This window comes from Rhinichthys klamathensis, unplaced genomic scaffold (assembly GCF_029890125.1).
Source record: "Rhinichthys klamathensis goyatoka isolate OS25496 unplaced genomic scaffold, OSU_Roscu_1.1 h1tg000325l_1, whole genome shotgun sequence".
Lineage (NCBI taxonomy): Eukaryota > Metazoa > Chordata > Actinopteri > Cypriniformes > Leuciscidae > Rhinichthys > Rhinichthys klamathensis.
This window is the reverse complement of record NW_026606840.1, coordinates 4,198,314-4,217,040: the sequence shown is the minus strand read 5'-3', so window position 1 is coordinate 4,217,040 and position 18,727 is coordinate 4,198,314. Positions and strand designations below refer to the sequence as shown.

Here is an 18,727-nt window from a genome sequence, read left to right as displayed (position 1 = left end):
GCAACGTTAGCCAGCTAGGCTAGCTAAAGCTCCGGTGGAAAATTATTAGCTAACGCTACGGAGGCCATAATATTTTTGACTCATGGCTGAAGTTAAGTTTCTCCAGCTCTCCAGGTTGGCAAAAAATGCATCTCAAAATGCATCAAATTGATGCTTTAAAATATGGAATATTTAAAATTTTCTTACGGGGGAGCATGCCCCCGGACCACCCTAGAGGGGTAATATCCTTCTCAACTTTTTCACCCCTGACCCCTTTTCATGCCTGCTTCCTTTTCCAGACTTATACAAGCACACTGTTGGAGTGATTTATGTGTGTGTGTGTGTATAGATAGTTAAATAGATATAGATAAATATCTACACAGAATAGCCTATATATATATATATATATATATATTTAATATTCATGTATTATTTATTTGTGTTTCTGTGAATAGCTGTTGCAGTTCTACAAATAAAGCATTCTATCTTTTTACCTATCAATTAAATTAGCTACAAAAAATGCACCTGAATGCAGGAAATTAAGTGTTTAATGCCCAATGTTTCCTGGGGGAGGTCCCCCAGACCCCCCATTTATATTATTATTGCTTATTATTATGTGCCTCTGAGTAGAAGTAGTAGTTACCAAAAGCGGGGGTGGGTGGGTGGTGGGGTCTGGGCTAAGCCCCCAATGTATCAAGACCCTAGCAACGCCCCTGGTGCTGACCAAAGAAATGTGAATGTAATTTCCCCCACAGTATTTTAGAAAAACTAATTTTTTAGTTACTTACAATAACTGCAAAACTTAACTTTCCAAGATGCACTTTCCAAAATGACATTTGGCAAAAAAAGGGTAACATTTATTTTTATACTTATTTTTAGGTTACGTAGTTACACGTTACTACATGTACTTACTTAATTAATGTCACTCAGTACTTAAGTACATTGCAACTATGTCACCTTAAAATAAAGTGTAACCAAAAAAAAAATTTAAAGGGGCACATGCGTGACACTTCTGTTGACACATGCCCTCCTCTCAAATGAAATTTTTCTCACTCTATCATTATCTAAGATAAAAGGGGTAATACTAATTTTATAAACACTTTTCGAACAAAATATGTCCCCACGCAATAGGCGTTTATCTGCATTTACCACAACACTGCAGCCGTCAACGTGACAGAGGGGGAGCGTGCAGGCCTCATTCATTAACGCTGCACTAATTGAAGATGTACGGCTAATTAATGGAAGGGAGGGAAGTGGTGGTTTACAAAGACATCAGGTGGTTCTTCCTCGATCGAAATGGGGTGAGAAAGAAAGGGAGTGAGAGAAAAAGTGAGTGAGAGATTGCTGTGTGGGGCTCTAGGGTGAAATAGTATTTTCATTAGACACAGATTGCTGCTGGGAAAATAGCATTGTATAACTAAAAGGCCGACCATGGGTGAGTCCTAAAACAGCAGGAGTCCAATACTGCTCTTATTACAGAGATCAGTATCGTCACTCGCACAAACACAAGATGTGCACACACATACCACACCAGCTGCGGCTGATCTTTTGATGGACTGAAAGATATTTCATAATGATAGTGTATTTACAGTTGACTCAAACGTGCCTTTGAGAAGGTCTGCTGACAGATTAAACAGAGGGGAGGACAGAAAATCTGAAATAACAGCCTGTTAATGCCTTTAACAACAATAAGCAGGCATTCAGTGTATCAAATAAAGCAAGATAAAATAATAAAGTGGGAAGACTGACATATTGAGGAGGTGGGTGCATGAGTGCATAAAGGGTACCGATGGAGCAGTCGGGTCCAGTCCAGTTGGCGTCACAGGTGCAGGTGCCGCTCTCCGTCTGGTAGGTTCCGTGTCCCGAGCACTGGTCTGGGCACATAGTCTTCAGGATCTCGCAGTTGTTGCCGCCCCAGCCTGGATTGCAGTGGCACTCTCCGTGGATACACACTCCGTGAGATGAACAGGAGGGGTCCAGGCAGTCAACTGTGTGTGTGTTTGGAAAAGAAAGCAAAACCTGTTAGTTAGCAGGGTAGCAAGACAATGCATGTTGACCATGTTGTTTTTGACCCTCCATTGCACGCATTATGAAACCTTTTATTTTATTTTATTTTTTTTATAATAAACTTATTAAAAAAATTATATTTGGAGGGACCTTTTCAGGTTATTTTGGATGGAGGCAACACTGTGTGATAATGAAAAGAAATTAAAAACTTTGCTGATGTAAAAAAACTACAAGCTGCTACATTAAAGTCAAAGAAGTCACTCCGAGGTTAAGTTAATTTTTACTTGAAATGTTTATACTAATGCTTACACTTTTAACACGTTTATATAAATGTTTATTTAATTTTTTTACTAAAATATGAATAGATAGTACCGGTACTTGTAAATTTGAAGAATTTTGTAAAATGTTCATACATTTTAATACTAAATAGACAGTTACTATAATAATGGATTAGACAAAAACATAAAATAAGTATAACATTAATGCAACCACTCATAAAATACAAATAATTTAAACTATTCTAAATTATTTTAAAAATGGTTACGCTCTAACAAATGTGATTTTTTTTTTTAAATGACTGAGAAGATGTACTGTGTTTATTCGACATCTCTGCATTGTGTGCTTGCAAAGTAAATGAAATGGGTTTGTTAACCTGAGGGAACATTGTGCAATATCAAGTAAATAGGAAAAATATGTGTTGTTTTTACAGTAATACATTCGTTTTTAAAATTCACTCATCTCAATGGAATCCATCATTTGCTAACTGTCAAGATGTGCATAGCAGAAGCTTCACATTATATGGCTCTCAAAAATCCCCCTGTTCCAGTGCACACACATTATAAGCAGATTCAGACAGTACATGTAGCGAAGCATGATCTATGTGCCGCTCAATGTGCTCTCAAAGAATGTGCTAGAGATCTCTTTGGGAGAAGTCCACTGCTACAGATGGAAAAGCAATTTTTAAGGGGACTGAGGCGCAAGCAGGGCTGAGTGCACAGAGTGTGACAGTGTTACGCATTGCTTTTCAAAAGCCATAAGGGGCTACTGTGCAGGTGTAGGTTTGTATGTGTGTGTGTGTGTGTTTATGTTTAATAGCCCTTGGGAGAGGGCTGAGGTTTAGTAACCCTTAATTCCTCTGATTGTGTGGTAGTTGATGGGGCTTAATCATGCCATTGATTGACAACAGGCCAATTCATGACCAGAAAATAAAGTTCCCTCCATAAATTGCATTAGTCGGTTTTGTTGTTCGTGCCAAATCATTACAATTGAGCTGCAGGAATACAATCTTTCTGGCTTACAGGAAGAAAAAAATAAACACAGTCAGTACTCTACATGCTGCGTGCCGAGTCACGGTAACATAAACACTACGCACAAAGCTAATTCTGCTAATTAAGAAAAATCAATTGTAATCTAGCATTTTCCCCACTCACGAGGCTGATGGGTAAGGGACCTGCACATCAGCAGGGACATCAATGTAATTATTTGCTCTGTGAAGTGGAGAATGGCAATTGTTTTTGGAATATTGAACTATTAACACACTGGTAATGATTATTGCAGGGACAGTAAATTATCAAAGAAGGTCACAGGCAGAAGAGTCCCTTTGATGGCTACAGACGAAGGCGTTAGGCTCCTCATTAAGCAAAACCGATGCTGAAAGGCGATATGAACTGGACAGATTTTTTTTCTCTCTCTCTCAGACACTCAAACAAGCCCTTATGTCTCTCTCACTCGCTCTCTTTTCAGGTCTTATCAGGTCTGGTGAAAAGCCTGTCCGTGTCCACAGAGACAGAGCTTTCAAACACTTCTAGAGGAGAAAAAAAAAATCAATCCCTGCTCAAACCAATGGGTAATCAGCGATCGCGTTGATAACACATTATCTTGCACATCTTTGATGGTGTAATGCAGTGGGGTTTAATGGCAAGAACGCTGAAAATAGCAGTGTTGGATAAATGCTTCCATTAAGACTTCTGATGGGTCTCTTATGAACTGAGACTTGAGATGCTGAATATGTCTGTAAGGAGGGAAACAGATGAAAAACTCTGCAGAACTCTGCAAAACAAATAAACTGTTTTCTAACATCAATGGAGGATCTGCGTGTAAAGTCGTAAACGGTTTCTTAAGAGACATAAAATACATTTTTGAATATTCTTAAAATACAGAAATGAACAAGCTCAGATAGGACAATTTGCTTTGCAAAACCACTGGTGCTTGATTTGTATCCCTGACCTTCTTCACAGTTGTCTCCTTTATAGCCTGTGTTGCAGGCGCAGTTGCCCGTGATGCAGATTCCGTGTCCACTGCAGTGAATATCGATGCACTGGTTGCTAGGAACGTCACACTCTGTCCCCTTCCAGCCACTGTAACAAAGACAGCGCCCCCTGGAGTACTGCCCATTTCCACTGCACAGCACTGGACAAGCGGCTTTGAATAGAAAAACAAAAAGCAATTCGAAACATTCAAAAGGTGAAGTTTTCAGTGCAAGGGATTTCTTTATCGATTACACCAGACTGATGCACTGACAAAGAAAGCCAACAGACGACTAGGAGAGAAAAACAATAGCACCAAAAAATAAACAAAATAATACAATAAAAAGACCATGAAAATAAAACTAATTGTTGCTTCCTCCTGGTAATAAGAAGCCGCTCAGGCTTGGGAATTGAGTCCCACCATAAGCCTGCTAGCCAGCCGTACTCGCGCAAATGACAATCTGAAACCAATTATGAATAGTGGCATTGGTTGTTTATTTCTCTGGAGAGTCGTGTGTGACTGTGTGTGTGCGCACGCGAGTAAGAGAGCATACCTCGTGAGCAATCAGGCCCAAGGAACCCTGGGAAACAATGACATGTTCCCGAGCGACAGTCTCCGTTACCATGGCAATTGTGTGGACACTCTGTGAGGGTATCTGGGGGGCAGAATGAAAGTGTGTGAGAGGGAGCCACAGAAAGAAAGAAAGAGGGTGAGAAAGGAAAGGAGAGTGAGAAAAGCACTAATTGAGGAGACAGTCTGTGGAAATTAGCAGACATTCAGACCCCCCCATCTTTAATTAAAGGAGTGCCAGATGCGTGATTAACAAAAACCTGCATCTAGGCTTACTCTGCCTTAATGAACCAATCAAAGCATTATTACCACCAATTAGCAGCCAGACGCTCTGCTCGGAGCTTTCTTCACACTGCTGGATGGCCATTAAAACACACATACATGCGCGTTTGTTTTTCGGTCATTGTGGGGACTTTCCATTGACTTTTGTTTTTATACTGAAATAATGATAATTGTCTATCATTTAACCCTAAATCTAAAACTCACAGAAACCTTTCTGAAGTTTCCACGTTCATAAAGAAGATATTTAGCATGTTTAATAAGCCGTTCTCCTCATGCCAACCACAGCTGGTGCAAAACAAAATGCGTAACGCGCAACACACAAAGTTGTTTACACTCACATCAGCTCCTGCTCAAGTTTACATATCTGCATTTATATACTAAAAACACACTTATTTATATGAATACACTAGGACTCATGCGAAAACGTTTTTGCAAAAATTACTTCTGCCAAAGCAAATAGCTCCAAACACAGCTTCCAAGCAACACACACACACACACACACACACACATTGTTTCGTTCCTGAGTGTTAAGTGGATGATTCAATGGCTAACTCTTAAAGAGAGTCACTTGTCGTCACCTACTGGCGAAACAATGTAACCTGCAGAAAAAGTGACTGATAAATCCCCACTACTAATACAAGGGTTTTCAAACTTTATACATTATACATATGAGTAAAATATTATTTGGAAAATATTCACTTTACGTTTTTTTTTTCTATTTACCAATACTGCTAGACATAAATCGGAAGGAAAAGTATGGCTGTTAATATAATAAAATAATGAATCGCATGATTAATCCTAAACTATTATTATTTTTATCATCCCTTGTGGCCCCATCAGTCCCTGAAACCGTGTTTGTCTGGAACACACAGACCAGCAGAGGGATATAAGCAGTGAAAATTCTCAGGGCTGTTGGACAGTTATACCAACACTCTAAGAATGCTGCTCAACCAATCGGCTTTTAGAACTAGATCTAGCATTCTACTAGATGCACAACTGTTATACAGCCAATCACAGATTTGACCCACACTTCTACCACACACTTTTTGACTCTCTCACTTTGTGTGTTGCCACGGTGACGTCAATGATTGTGACATCACCTGTCGATTCTTTCATTAAAAGAAGCAGCTCATTGGTGTCTAAGACAATTCTGACGGCGTAATGAACTGCACAGGTCTCTTGTCACCAGCCTGCTGTTATGACACCACTGAAGCGTTTAGAAGAGCTCTCAGACAACCCCACTGCAGGACCATATTATCTCGCCACAGAGAAATAATCAATTTTCATTTTCAAAAGGTTAACTTTTTACTCATTGAAGCATAATCAACCCGCTTTTAAAAGAGGACGCTGGCTGTAGTCCCACTGACCATTTTTCATGTTTTAGTCTTTGTGATCAAATTCCAAAGGGAAATTACTCTTGCTGAAGCCTATTTTTATGAGTTCATGGTGGAGGTGAGAGAAGTGTGGAAAGGGAAGGGGAAGAGAAGGTGAGAAAAAGAGAGAGAATGAGAGAGGAAAGGTCTTGCAGGTCACCAGGCAACACTTTGAATCAGCTACCGTCCACTAGACACTTAAAGCACAGATCGATACGGCTCTGATCGTCATTATACACGTTCACCTGTGAACAGTCTTCTCTTTATCTGTCTCTGTTCAAACAAATATCCACACAGAGGCTGAAAAGGTGTAATATAAACTACACGTCAAAAGTTTGGAATAATTAAAGATTTGTTATGTATTTGAAAGAAGTCTCTTAGTCTCAACGAGGCTGCATTTTTTGGATGAAAAATAGAGTAAAAACTAATATTGTGAAACATTATTACAATTTAAAATAACTTATTTCTGTTTTAATATATTTTAAAATATAATTTATTCCTGTGATGGCAAAGCTGCATTTGTCATTACTCCAGTCTTCAGTGTCACATGATCTGTCAAAAATCACTCAAATTTGCTGATTTGGCACTCAATTGTTATGTATTATTGGTGCTAATTTAGCACTGCTAAATTATTATTACCTGTTCTTATTATTACCAATGCTGAAAGCAGTTTTTTGCTGCTGAATATTTATGTGGAAACCATTATAATTTTTTTCAGCAGTCAGGATTTCAGGATTTGATTAATAGAGATTTCAAAAGAACAGCATTTATTTGAAATAGAAATCTTATGTATCATTATAAATGTCTTTACTGCCACGCTTGATTAAATAAAAAATATTTTTATAATCTTTCTCTAAAATTGTGTGTATATTGTATACTGTGTTTATATACTGTATTATCTTTTCCCAAATTTTACTTGAATTTCAAAACATCTTAGTATTTTGCATGCCTCATTTTGGCTCTACTGACAACAGCACTCAAGCAGAAAGTTATTTTGAAGTTTGTATAAAAACTGATGATTATATGATTTAAAATCATTTGAGATTGTTCCAAGAGCTCAATGTGCTTCAATGGAGGCAGGAAAATCTGACATTTTGCAAGTTAACATTCTTAAAAATGTCTTTTTCATTTTGTCATAATATATATAAAAAAACATTTATAAAAACAACATAATATGATATATGTATAGTCATGGTTTACCTATGATGATGGTGTTGTAGGAGACCTGTTCAGTGTTCTTGCCATCATTGTAGAATGCGAGATGCCAGGTGCCTGAGTCCAGGTAGCGGATGAACTCTGCCTCATGAACGTTAACTGAACGAGACTTTCTGGCTGCTCCTTCCACCTCCACCAGTCCTCGCTTCTCTTTAGCTATCAGACGACTGCCGTCCAGCAGCTCCACGAAGTCATACTGTACACAAACACACACAGACAGAATCAAATCACATTTTAATCACAGACACAGTGCAGTTACAGCAAATTTTCACTGCAGCTCCACCACTTTGATTTGAATATACCAGTGCAGCATGTCTGGAGTCTGATGTATTATGTTATAAAATAGAATATCAAAGAATTGGTTTTGATACTTGTAAGAAGAGCATGTGGCTCTAATACTTCTAAATTTCAAGAAATTGACATTTGCAAATATATTGTAAGCGATGTAATGAATTTGTTTGGAAACAACTCTGGTATCCTCTTTGTGACTGTTAGGGGAAGATCTTTAAAAGACACTCTATTTTTCAGAAATGCTTTATGACATACGTTTTTTTTTTTGTCACTTTGACAAGCAGCTCCCAGAGAGAGTCTTAGTAAAGGCCTCTGATGAGTTTGACATGCTTTTCTCAATTTACAGAGCATTAAAAAGATATTTCTTTCCTAAAAGACCCGTAGGAGAATGACACGAGAGAAGAAGAATAAGTGAGCAAGAAATTATAAGACAACATCTGACAAAACGAGAAGACATTTCGATCAGTGGAGGAAAACTGAAGTCTCCACACCTTTGTCTGTCAATAGAACTTCAACCTATCCTTTATTCAGCCTTTAAGAAACATATTGATTCATGTGTGGCAATTAAAGCACTGGGTCAGTGCTATCGACTCTCATTGTGGAGGCCTCCGCTGCCAATTACCTCTATTAAGCATTTACGGGTTTTGTGATATACCCTTGAAGAAGCTCAGGCGCTGTTGTTGCTTGGCAAAAAGAAAGAACCAGGACAAGGAAAAATAATTGGTTTGCTTGCGAAGGCCAAGCTCAGTTTTTAATCAAAGCGGGCAAAACATACATAGAAGTATGAATTGCTTCAAGTTTGAATTACAGAGATGAGGCAGATGGAAATTGAATAGGAATTGTCAAGCTCTACTGTGTAGCTTTGAAGGTCAGGTTTGAAAGTTTGACAAAAGTGGCAGTCCTTTTAGTAAAGTTTGCTGTCTGCCATTTGTAGCAGGTCTGTGAGCCTCATCTAATACGATGACGGTAATTGGAATAGCGGGTGGCGTGGTATTTCTTAACCTGAGAAATATGACTGTAACTATGAAACAAAAAATTCCAAGATTACCAATGGGAAAAAACAGCATCCTACAAAAGATTGCTCAATTTCTCTTGATTCAGAATTATTGGCATTGAAAAAGATGCAATGGCGCCATTTTCAAATGTCATTAGGCACCCACAGAGATCATCTAAACTCAGGGGTTCAGTGAAAATACTGCAGGAGGTCAGTGAAGAAGATATATAAGGCAGACATGTCTTGAAAATGTTGCATGACATTTCTAACTAATGCAATGTAGTATTAACTATCTGAATGACCTGGTAAGCATTTAATAATGTAAAAGGTAACACTTTACAATAAGGTTCATTTATTAAACATTAGTTAATGTATTAACTAACATGAACTAACCATAAGCAATACATTTGTTACTGTTTTTGTTCATCTTTCTTAACGTTAGTTGATACAAATCCAGCTGTTCATTGTTTGTTCATGTTAGTTCACAGTGCATTAACTAATGTTAACAAGATTTTAATAAAGTATTAGTAAATGTTGAAATTAACATTAACAAAGATTAACAAATGCTGAAGAAGTATTGTTCATTCTTAGTTAATGTTAACTAATGTAGTTAACTAATGAACCTTATTGTAAAGTGTTACCATGTAAAATGCTAATGTTCTCAATGAACATTATGAATAAAGTGTTATGGAGAAATCCCTCGTTCTATAATGGTTTAATACCCCTCATTTAAACCAATATATACATTTCTCAGTTCTAGTGGAACATTCATCTTAAGAACAACAACAACAAAAGTCTGATACCTGAGTGTGTGTGGGAGGCAGGCCTTTCCGGCCATAGACCCCCACCAGGGCCCCTCTCTGAACGGAGATGTTGAACTTTAGGGACTGTGGCTGGTCAATGAAGAGCTGAGAACGCCAAAAAGTTCCTGGAGGGACGTCCTGCACCGCTCTACGGCCCACATCCACCTCGCCTGTGTCTATGGTGTTATTCTCTTGAAAGTAAACTCCTAGAGAGAGGAAACAAGATGGAAAACAAGCTAACCGTAACTGTGAGCATTTTCCCTGTTCTACATGATCTGCCTCTGCACATATACAAGGATATAATTAGAAAATGACTGTGTGGAAAACCATGTTGAACCATACAATTTTTGGCATCGCATGGAAGTTTGATTCATAAATTGATAATAGTTCATCTTGAATGTCTTGTTTATATTCAATTTATGATACTGTAAGCGCTATGACTTCTAGGGCAGGAAACAAAGAACATTAGAGCAACCAGCAGTAGGAACTACAACCAACAATACAGCAACTTGTTCACATCACATTCAAGTGAGTGGTCTATAAAAATATTAAGCAAAAATCTATGTGTTCTAAGGGAACCTTCAATGCAGGTGTATATGAGTGAATTTCTAGCTCTATCTAATGAAACATTCTACAAGTTCCTCCATTAGCAGCTTATAAGATTGTGTGCCAATGCTATTGGGCTTCTTGCTGTAGCATCACGTGTGATCAAACATACATGCGGTATACAAAATAATCTGATATCAGAAATGGTTAAATTACTTCATACAGCAGTTAATTAGCATCTTCAAACCAACTGTTTCTGACCCTCACTCCCAAGATAACCATTGTAGTGAATTATCCAGCCAACAGTAAAGGAAAACACTGTTATGCACCATTATACTCCTTCAAACAGTTATTTTTCTCTCTCTGGCTCTAGGGTGCGTTTCCCAAAAGCATTGTTAGACAACTATGGTTGTAAGTTCCGTCGTTAGCAACATTTTTCAACGATTTGATGTTTACAGTACTACGGTTTCAGGAAACACTTGTCACTTGCTAGTTAATATCTCCAATGATGAATCATACTTTGGTAGTTGTAAGCAGTGAGTTGTATGAGAAACGCACCCCTGGCCAGCAGGCAAGTTTATTTCCTAATGTTAAAGGGACCTTGAAGAGATTTCAGAATAAACTTAAAACATCTAATCTAGTTTAGTTCATAAAGCTCAACCACAATGGTAATTGTTGAGCTGCTGTTTTACAAGAGTAGCTAAACTGCAGTAATATTACAGGCAGAGTCTAAGTGAAGCAATTTGACTTTGTAGCGCTTCCTTTAACAAGCGGGAAAGCTAATGTCTAGACATTACACACACAAGCGCACAACGAACTCAGCAAAACACAAGCTTCGGCATATTCCAACCCCTCACAACATGTTACAAAGGCAACAGTGTGGAATGGATCAGTAATGGGAGAAGTAGATAGAATAGGCAATGCTCATATGCTAGCTAATGGAGAGCAGCTGCCATTAATATTGAATTAATTATTATTGCGTAATTTCGTAGCACGTGTGCATTAACCGCACGCGTGTTGCTAATGCAGTCAGCCGGCTACATAAAGAGCATATTGGAGTGAATGAAAGAGTAATTAGAGAGGACTTGCTGACTGTTAGTTTTAATGTGAGTTCGCCTGTGGCCCTAAATGCTCTACAGAGCAAAGAGAGAGAAGCCATCTGTGAAGCTCTGATCAACAGTATTGTCCACAGGATAAAAAGAAGGGGATGGTGCACTTAAATAATGCCAGTGGAAAAGGGATTTGCTTTCCGTGTGTGCCAGGGATGCTTGGGGTGTTTTTTGGACATGGATATTGAATTGGCATTTGCCCATGAGAATCACAGAGAAGTAGAAGGTTTGTTTTGGCTTGGCTTGATGCAAAGACTCCCTAAAGCCTTCTACTTCTTTTTCTGTTTCTGTTTCTCTTTCTTTAGCTTCTCTCTTCATCTCAGCTATGCGATTTGCCAAACTGTCTTGATCTTTACGGTTTAAATCTGTGTGCATGTTTCTGTAAGACACTAAATAACATTAAAAGCTGCTGTAAGCGTATTTTTTTTGTACACCATGCATAAAATATCATTGCTATCTGACAGATATCACTGAAATGGATGTCCTTAGAAATGACACTTGTCTCTGGCTCTGTAAAAAGCAAACAAATGTTTGTTTCATTTGCTGGCCCTGCACGTACACCGCCCCTAACAGTTCAACAACTACAACAAAGTACGTGTTGTTTCAAAAGTACAATGTTATTTAATGAATTTCAAAAAAATTACGTTCTATATGATCTTATAGGATGTTTAGTTTATTCAATTTTGGTCTGTTCCTTGTACACAGTTTTTGACTTCAGAATACATCACACTATATGTATTTTTTGGCCATTTTTAAAGCTGGAGAGCTGCTGTTCATTATGAACTGTAGGAGTATAGAAAATATCTATGTGAAATTATAAAAAGAAACGTTTTTTTTTGGTGTTCAATATTTAAGCTATAGTTCTTTCATCCTGAACAAATTAAAAGAAAGGAGAATTGTGGTTTTGAGGCTGCAGTGACAGATGACAAGATGTTTGTGACAGCATTTGCTCATTTGCTCAAATACTCAGTCATGGTCATGCAACCATACACAAACTTTGTCAATGTCAAAAAGTGGGCCCCATTTTTAATTTTTTCATTGGGTATTGTGTGACTTTCGCCGGTGTCTTGCTGTACGACTCATTAGATTGCAATTTGCTCCAACACTGCACACACACTTGGTAAGTTTCAGTCCACGGCAGCAACAGAGTCGAGATTCTGGAGAGGGACACATACACAGGACGCTCTCTTCCTTTCAAATGGACAGACCGAGCGCAGCCGAATGGAACGGAACGCAGGGTCTTGAGACAGGGTCTTTGAAATAGCTATTTTTAACTTGACTTGTCTTATTAAAAATGCAACCAAGTACTCAATTTATTTCAAGTGCAGTCAAGTACTCCCTTAGACAAACTTACTAAAATGCACATCAGTGACATAATTTAACTTCTCCATTAAGAGGAGATATGCGTCCTCTTAAATTGATTTCCAGGGGCATTTTGTACCTTTATATGAATATTTCTTTCCTGAAATTATTACATTTAATTAATACATTCAATTAGAATAGTAGTAAATTATAGGTATGTCACCAATCAAATGAAATAAGTACCAACAAAATCGATCTTTGCATTGCAGAGGTGACACAGAAGCTGCACCTAAAGTGGCTTTTAGATATATATATATATACAAAGACCCTTTATTGCAGCTCAGAGGTGGCATAAATGCATTTCCAATACAATTACAACTGCATAATTAATGTTATGAGATTAATGTTTTAAATATAAAATTTGGAATGTAGAAATATAAAATTATTTAAAAACTTGAAATGATACTTTATCAAACTAAAATCGCAAGTAGGTTGCAGCAAGTTACTGTCTTAATGAGTGTCAATGATTCATTCATTCAACAAGATTTGTTCAAAATGGCTGATTCATTCAAGTCTTTATGAAAGGGTCAGTGAATAATTGACTCACCCGATTTGTTAAAAGAAATGCTGATTTAACTTCTTATGTATTGAATGTGCTATTATTCGGGAAAATCTTGAATTTGGGGGGCATTTTAATTTTTTTTTGCCGAAAGTCAGTACATTTCTGACCTTGATGTATATCCTATTGAGAAGGTTTCAACAGCAGGAGGCTAAACCCATGAAAATCAAGACACTTTAATGGGACTGATCACTTCTCACCCTTCTCTCTGCCCTACACCAATTCTGTCATTCATTTGTTTCTGCCTCTGTCACTTTATAGCTATTATTCACTCCCTTCTCAACACTCCATCCATATGTTTTCATTGTCATCACCCCATTTTTTCTCACCATTTCTGTTGGGCCCTGAGACATTAACATCACCATGTGCGATTTTGCCAAGTGTCTTCCCTCGTTCCAAACGCATTCAGTTGCAGATTTAGCGCCTCTTTATGACTTTCAGAAAAGTCACTTGAGCAGTTTTTAATTCACTGAAGCCTTTGGAAGTGTGTCTGGGTGTGCATTAGGGGAAGTGGTGGTATATTCATTAAGAGCGTGTCATGCTAGGCTCTCTTAGTTGCTGCAGTGGGACTGAATACAGAGTCGCTCAGATGATTTGTTTCAGAATGGTGCAGCACATAAATAAGGCCCCATGAAACAATGCTAAATGGAACGTTAGGTTCCACTTCTAAGCACGAGGGATAAAAAGTGGGATAAAATTCAGTTTTATGAGCAAGACTACAGCTTTCATACATCTGCGTGAGGATAGTGGAGTCTCTGAAGGGTGTGTGTTTGAATACAGAGAGAGTGCAAGGAACAGTGAATTATTTTCTGAAAATTAAACCGGCTGGTCTACTTTAATTTCTCAGTGTTTATGGAAATCAATCTCTAAAAAAACAGCAAGTGCCCATATGCTAATGTCATTCCCTACAGCCCTAGTTGAATACGAACACACGTACCTCTGAAGTGAGGCAGATAATCTAAAGCACATCCTGTCATTTAGGAGATAGACTGCACTGAGGCTATTGTCCCTGCTTTGGAACACACACACACACACACACACACTTGAGGTACACAGCGCACTTGAAGCTCTTTTATGAAGTGAGTGCTTTTAGGTCAGCTGTCTCTCAAAGAAAGGTGAACTGCAGATGACAACAGCAGTCGGTTATTACTCACTCTTTCTTCACTGAGAAGAAGAGACAGACAAATGAGTGAGTGTGTGTACATATTTCAAAGGGTCTACAGCAGGTATGTAAGTCAAACTTTGCTGCGTGTGATGTATGCTCAGTGTGTCAGTAAGAATATGCATCTGTGTGGATTTGCTGGGACTATTCATGTGTCTGTATGTGTGGGCAGGTTTTCAATCCTTGTGGGCATGAAATGTCTGAAAATCTCACCAGAAAAACAGTAAAATTTGACAAAAAAAGCTTGCGGGGACATTCTTGTGAGGATAAATGGTTCATTAAAGAACTATATAATGTCTTAATAAAAGAAAATTCTATAAGACATTTACAGACAGATGTCATAATTACTCTGTTTATTATAATTATACAGCAGTTAGTTCTGGTTCATTTGATTGGATAAGAAGTGATTTCTTATTTTTAGAGGAAAAGCCATATTACGTTCGTAATTGTGCTGTCTTTCTTGTGTCACATTGCTTAATTAGCTTACATTAAAGACACCATGACATGGCTTGATGAGCAACGTTTACGGGACATTCTCATTTTTGTTCCGACTGGACTAAATCTGTGTTAGGATGTTATCAATATTTTGGTCAGTTTTCAAAGAGAATACACTACCGTTCAAAAGTTACGTTTATACTTTTATTCTGTAAAGATATATTGAAAACAATTTACAGTAAAGACATTTATAATGTTATATAAAACTGTTCTTTTGAACATTACTCAAAATGTCCTAAAAAAAAAAAATGTATCACGGATTCCACAAAAATATTAAGCAGTAAAACTGTTTTCAACATTGAAAATAGCAAATAAAAAAAAAGGTTAATTGGGCACCAAGCATATTAGAATGATTTCTGAAGGATCGTGTGACCATAAATGCAGATCACATAAATAAATAACATTTTCAAATATATTAAAATAGAAAGCAGTTATTTTTAAATTGAAAAACTATTTCACAATATTACTGTTTTACTGTATTAACCTAAACTTTTTAACGTTACTGTATACTATAAATAAAGTGTGTATATTTGTTATTTTGTCAACTTCTGTAAGTGTAGGTGACTTCACAACATGGACTAAAGCCAAAACTCTATCTAATGCTTATTTCATAAGGTCTTGAAGAAGAATAGATGCAAATGTGAAGAAACAACAAGGATACAGGTGCAAGGTTATGTGCTCAAATATGCATGTACGTATATACAGTATGTTGACGGAAATCGCAAGACTGCAGTTTTTGCCCTGCTGCCTGTGTGTGTGTGACATGTCCTTCCCAGACAGCGGCAGTGGTGGTGTTGGTGGGCACACACACACACACACACACACACACACACACACACACACACACACACACACACACACACACACACACACACAGATCAAGGTTAAACGAAGGAGGTGGGGGTGTTAGCTGCTGTCTGTATTGATTGAGAGTAAGCTGTGTGATTGTACACATTGCTGATGGCTTCATTAACTAGTTGCTCTTCAACAGGACCCCCCCTCATCTTGTTTGGTCCTCACAGCAGACCAAAGACCCACCGCTGGAAGCTTCTGCCCTGTTAACACATTAACATTCCTCTGCACCCAATGGCATTCAAATTTTTATTTCTTTCAGTGAGATGGAGAAAAAGGGAGGTGAGGGCTCGAGCTAGGAAACAAAAGACCGACTATACTGAATGCAAATTCTGCTCAAATAATCTTAACCTGATTGTGTCACTGCTGCTTAAGGGGAGATGAATGACTTCTCCTTTGCTGTGCAACTAAACAGCCACTGACGCCTATATAACAACATCACAATCAATTTACCTGCAATTTATGAGCAATTGCTTAAAGGACATCCAATTTCTTAACTCTGCTGATGGCAAATAGACACTATAGAGAATGAAAATGTCCTATAACTGATGCAGAAATGTCCTGATCTAATACTACATCACTGCCAGTGTGGACACTTCCATCACCTCAAGAACAAACACATTACTGTAGGGAGCATCATCATAATGGCCTTCAAACATATGGCCGTCCGTCTTCACAGCATGAGTGTGTGTCCCTCTGCGAGCGTGTGAGTGCTTGAATTAGTACTTAAGTGAGGGAGACCTTGTGGGAATACACCTGTCTGTGGGTGGGAGAAAACGTCTCAGGTTACGTATGTAACCCTGGTTCCCTGAGAGGGAACGAGACGCTGCGTTTGAGACGCGGTGGGAACGCTCTGCGTGATTGCGTCATGAAGCACGTGTAAAATCAGTCCAATGGAAGCCCGATACGTCATAGGTGACGTCATAGACCAGGAAACTATAAAGCACCCTTGAAAACAGACCGCGACAGCTTCTGAAAAGTCTGAAGTAAGTCGATCAGGGTATGCAGGAAGTATGGCAGGCAAACGCAGCGTCTCGTTCCCTCTCAGGGAACCAGGGTTACATACGTAACCTGAGACGTTCCCTTTCAAGGGAACTTCGAGCTGCGTTTGAGACGCGGTGGGAACCCCATACCCACTACGCCATAGTGACAAATGCCCGTTCTGTGTGAAGTCCTTGGCGCACACTAAGAAGCAAGCAACCTCGCCCCAGGAGTGGAGAGGTCAAGGTCATAAAACCTGACAAATGTATGCGGAGAGGACCAGCCTGCCGCATTACAAATGTCAAGAAGGGAAACACCCGAAACTAAGGCCGTAGAGGCCGCCATACTCCTAGTAGAATGGGCCCGTACAGCCATAGGTGAAGGCTGACCGGCCGCTTCATAAGCCAATGAAATAGCCTCGACTATCCATTTGCTCATAACCTGTTTCGATGCAGGGCACCCTCTTCTGGGTGACCCAAAACATACAAATAATTGCTCTGACTTACGCCACAGGGCAGCTCTGTGAACGTAGGCATCTAATGCCCGAACTGGACATAACAGGTTCAATTGTTCCTGATCTGGGGTATTAAAAGGTGGAGGATAAAAGGCCTGCAACACTATTGGACCCCCAACATTCACTGGGACCTTAGGTATATAGCCCGGTTTAGGGTATAGAAATGCTTTCACCATACCAGGTGCAAATTCCAGGCATGAAGGAGCAACCGACAGGGCATGCAAATCTCCAATTCTCTTGATAGAAGAAATAGCAAGGAGAAACAAAGCTTTCAAAGTGAGGAATTTTTCTGAAACCTCTTCAATAGGCTCGAAGGGAGCCAGAGCCAGACCCTCAAGTACAATGGCTAAATCCCAAGCCGGTGCTCTAGAGTGCAGTGCAGGTCTCAACCTCAATGTACCACGGAGAAAACGAATAATCAGAGGATCTCTCCCAATAGAAGTACCCCCCAGAGGGGTATGATAGGCCGATATAGCCGCCACATACACTTTTAAGGTGGAAGGAGATAATCCAGCAGAGAAACGGTCTTGCAGAAAATCGAGAACTGAACCAACAGGGCAGTTAACAGGATCTAACTGACGCTCACCACACCAGGTGGAGAATAATTTCCATTTCAGCGCATAAAGTCTTCTCGTGGAAGGGGCTCTGGAATGGAGAATGGTCTCAACGACCTCAGTCGAGAGACCGGATTCTATGAGCCTGGCCCCCTCAGAGGCCAGGCCCACAGTTTCCACAACTCCGGCCGAGGGTGAAAAATCGTGCCCTCTACCTGGGACAGCAGGTCCCTCCTGATTGGAATCTCCATGGGAGAGCCGTTCAGAAGAGACACCAAGTCCGAGAACCAAACTCGAGTCGGCCAGTAAGGGGCTATTAGTAGCAGACGGGCCCCTTCCCGGCGAACCCTCTCCAGAACCCCCGGGAGCAATGATATCGGGGGAAATGCATACAGGTGCAGCCTCGGCCACACCTGCACCATCGCATCCAGTCCGAGAGGAGCTGGGTGCGTGAGAGAGAACCACATGGGACAATGGGTTGTATCTGAGGATACGAAAAGGTCTATCTGAGCACGACCAAATTTCTCCCACAGGAGCTCCACCACCTCGGGGTGAAGTCTCCACTCCCCGGGCCTCAGCCCCTGCCTTGACAGTATATCTGCTCCCACATTCTGACGCCCCGGAATGTAAACTGCTCTGAGAGATAGCAACTTCCCCTGGGCCCATAGGAGGATCTGATGGGCCTGCTTGCAAAGGTGACGTGACCTCAGACCCCCCTGATGGTTGATATATGAAACCACTGACGTGTTGTCCGTACGAACCAACACATGATGGCCTCTCAGGTCTGGCAGGAAATATTTGAGAGCTCGAAATACCGCCATCATCTCCAAAC

General features: G+C 39.5%; 1 protein-coding gene across 14 annotated transcripts in view; it reads right to left on the bottom strand.

Annotated features, from left to right (window-relative positions):
* The window catches only part of tenm3 (teneurin transmembrane protein 3), a 685,400-nt gene that overhangs the window by 69,146 nt on the left and 597,527 nt on the right, over positions 1–18,727 (bottom strand). For all 14 annotated transcript variants that reach the window (XM_056271755.1, XM_056271754.1, XM_056271758.1 and 11 more), the window contains 5 exons: positions 9,762–9,967; positions 7,659–7,869; positions 4,787–4,888; positions 4,213–4,407; positions 1,767–1,967 (listed from right to left, as the gene is read on the bottom strand). In XM_056271755.1, the coding sequence (XP_056127730.1) occupies positions 1,767–1,967; positions 4,213–4,407; positions 4,787–4,888; positions 7,659–7,869; positions 9,762–9,967 (915 nt within the window). The remainder of the gene's footprint in view (positions 1–1,766; positions 1,968–4,212; positions 4,408–4,786; positions 4,889–7,658; positions 7,870–9,761; positions 9,968–18,727) is intronic.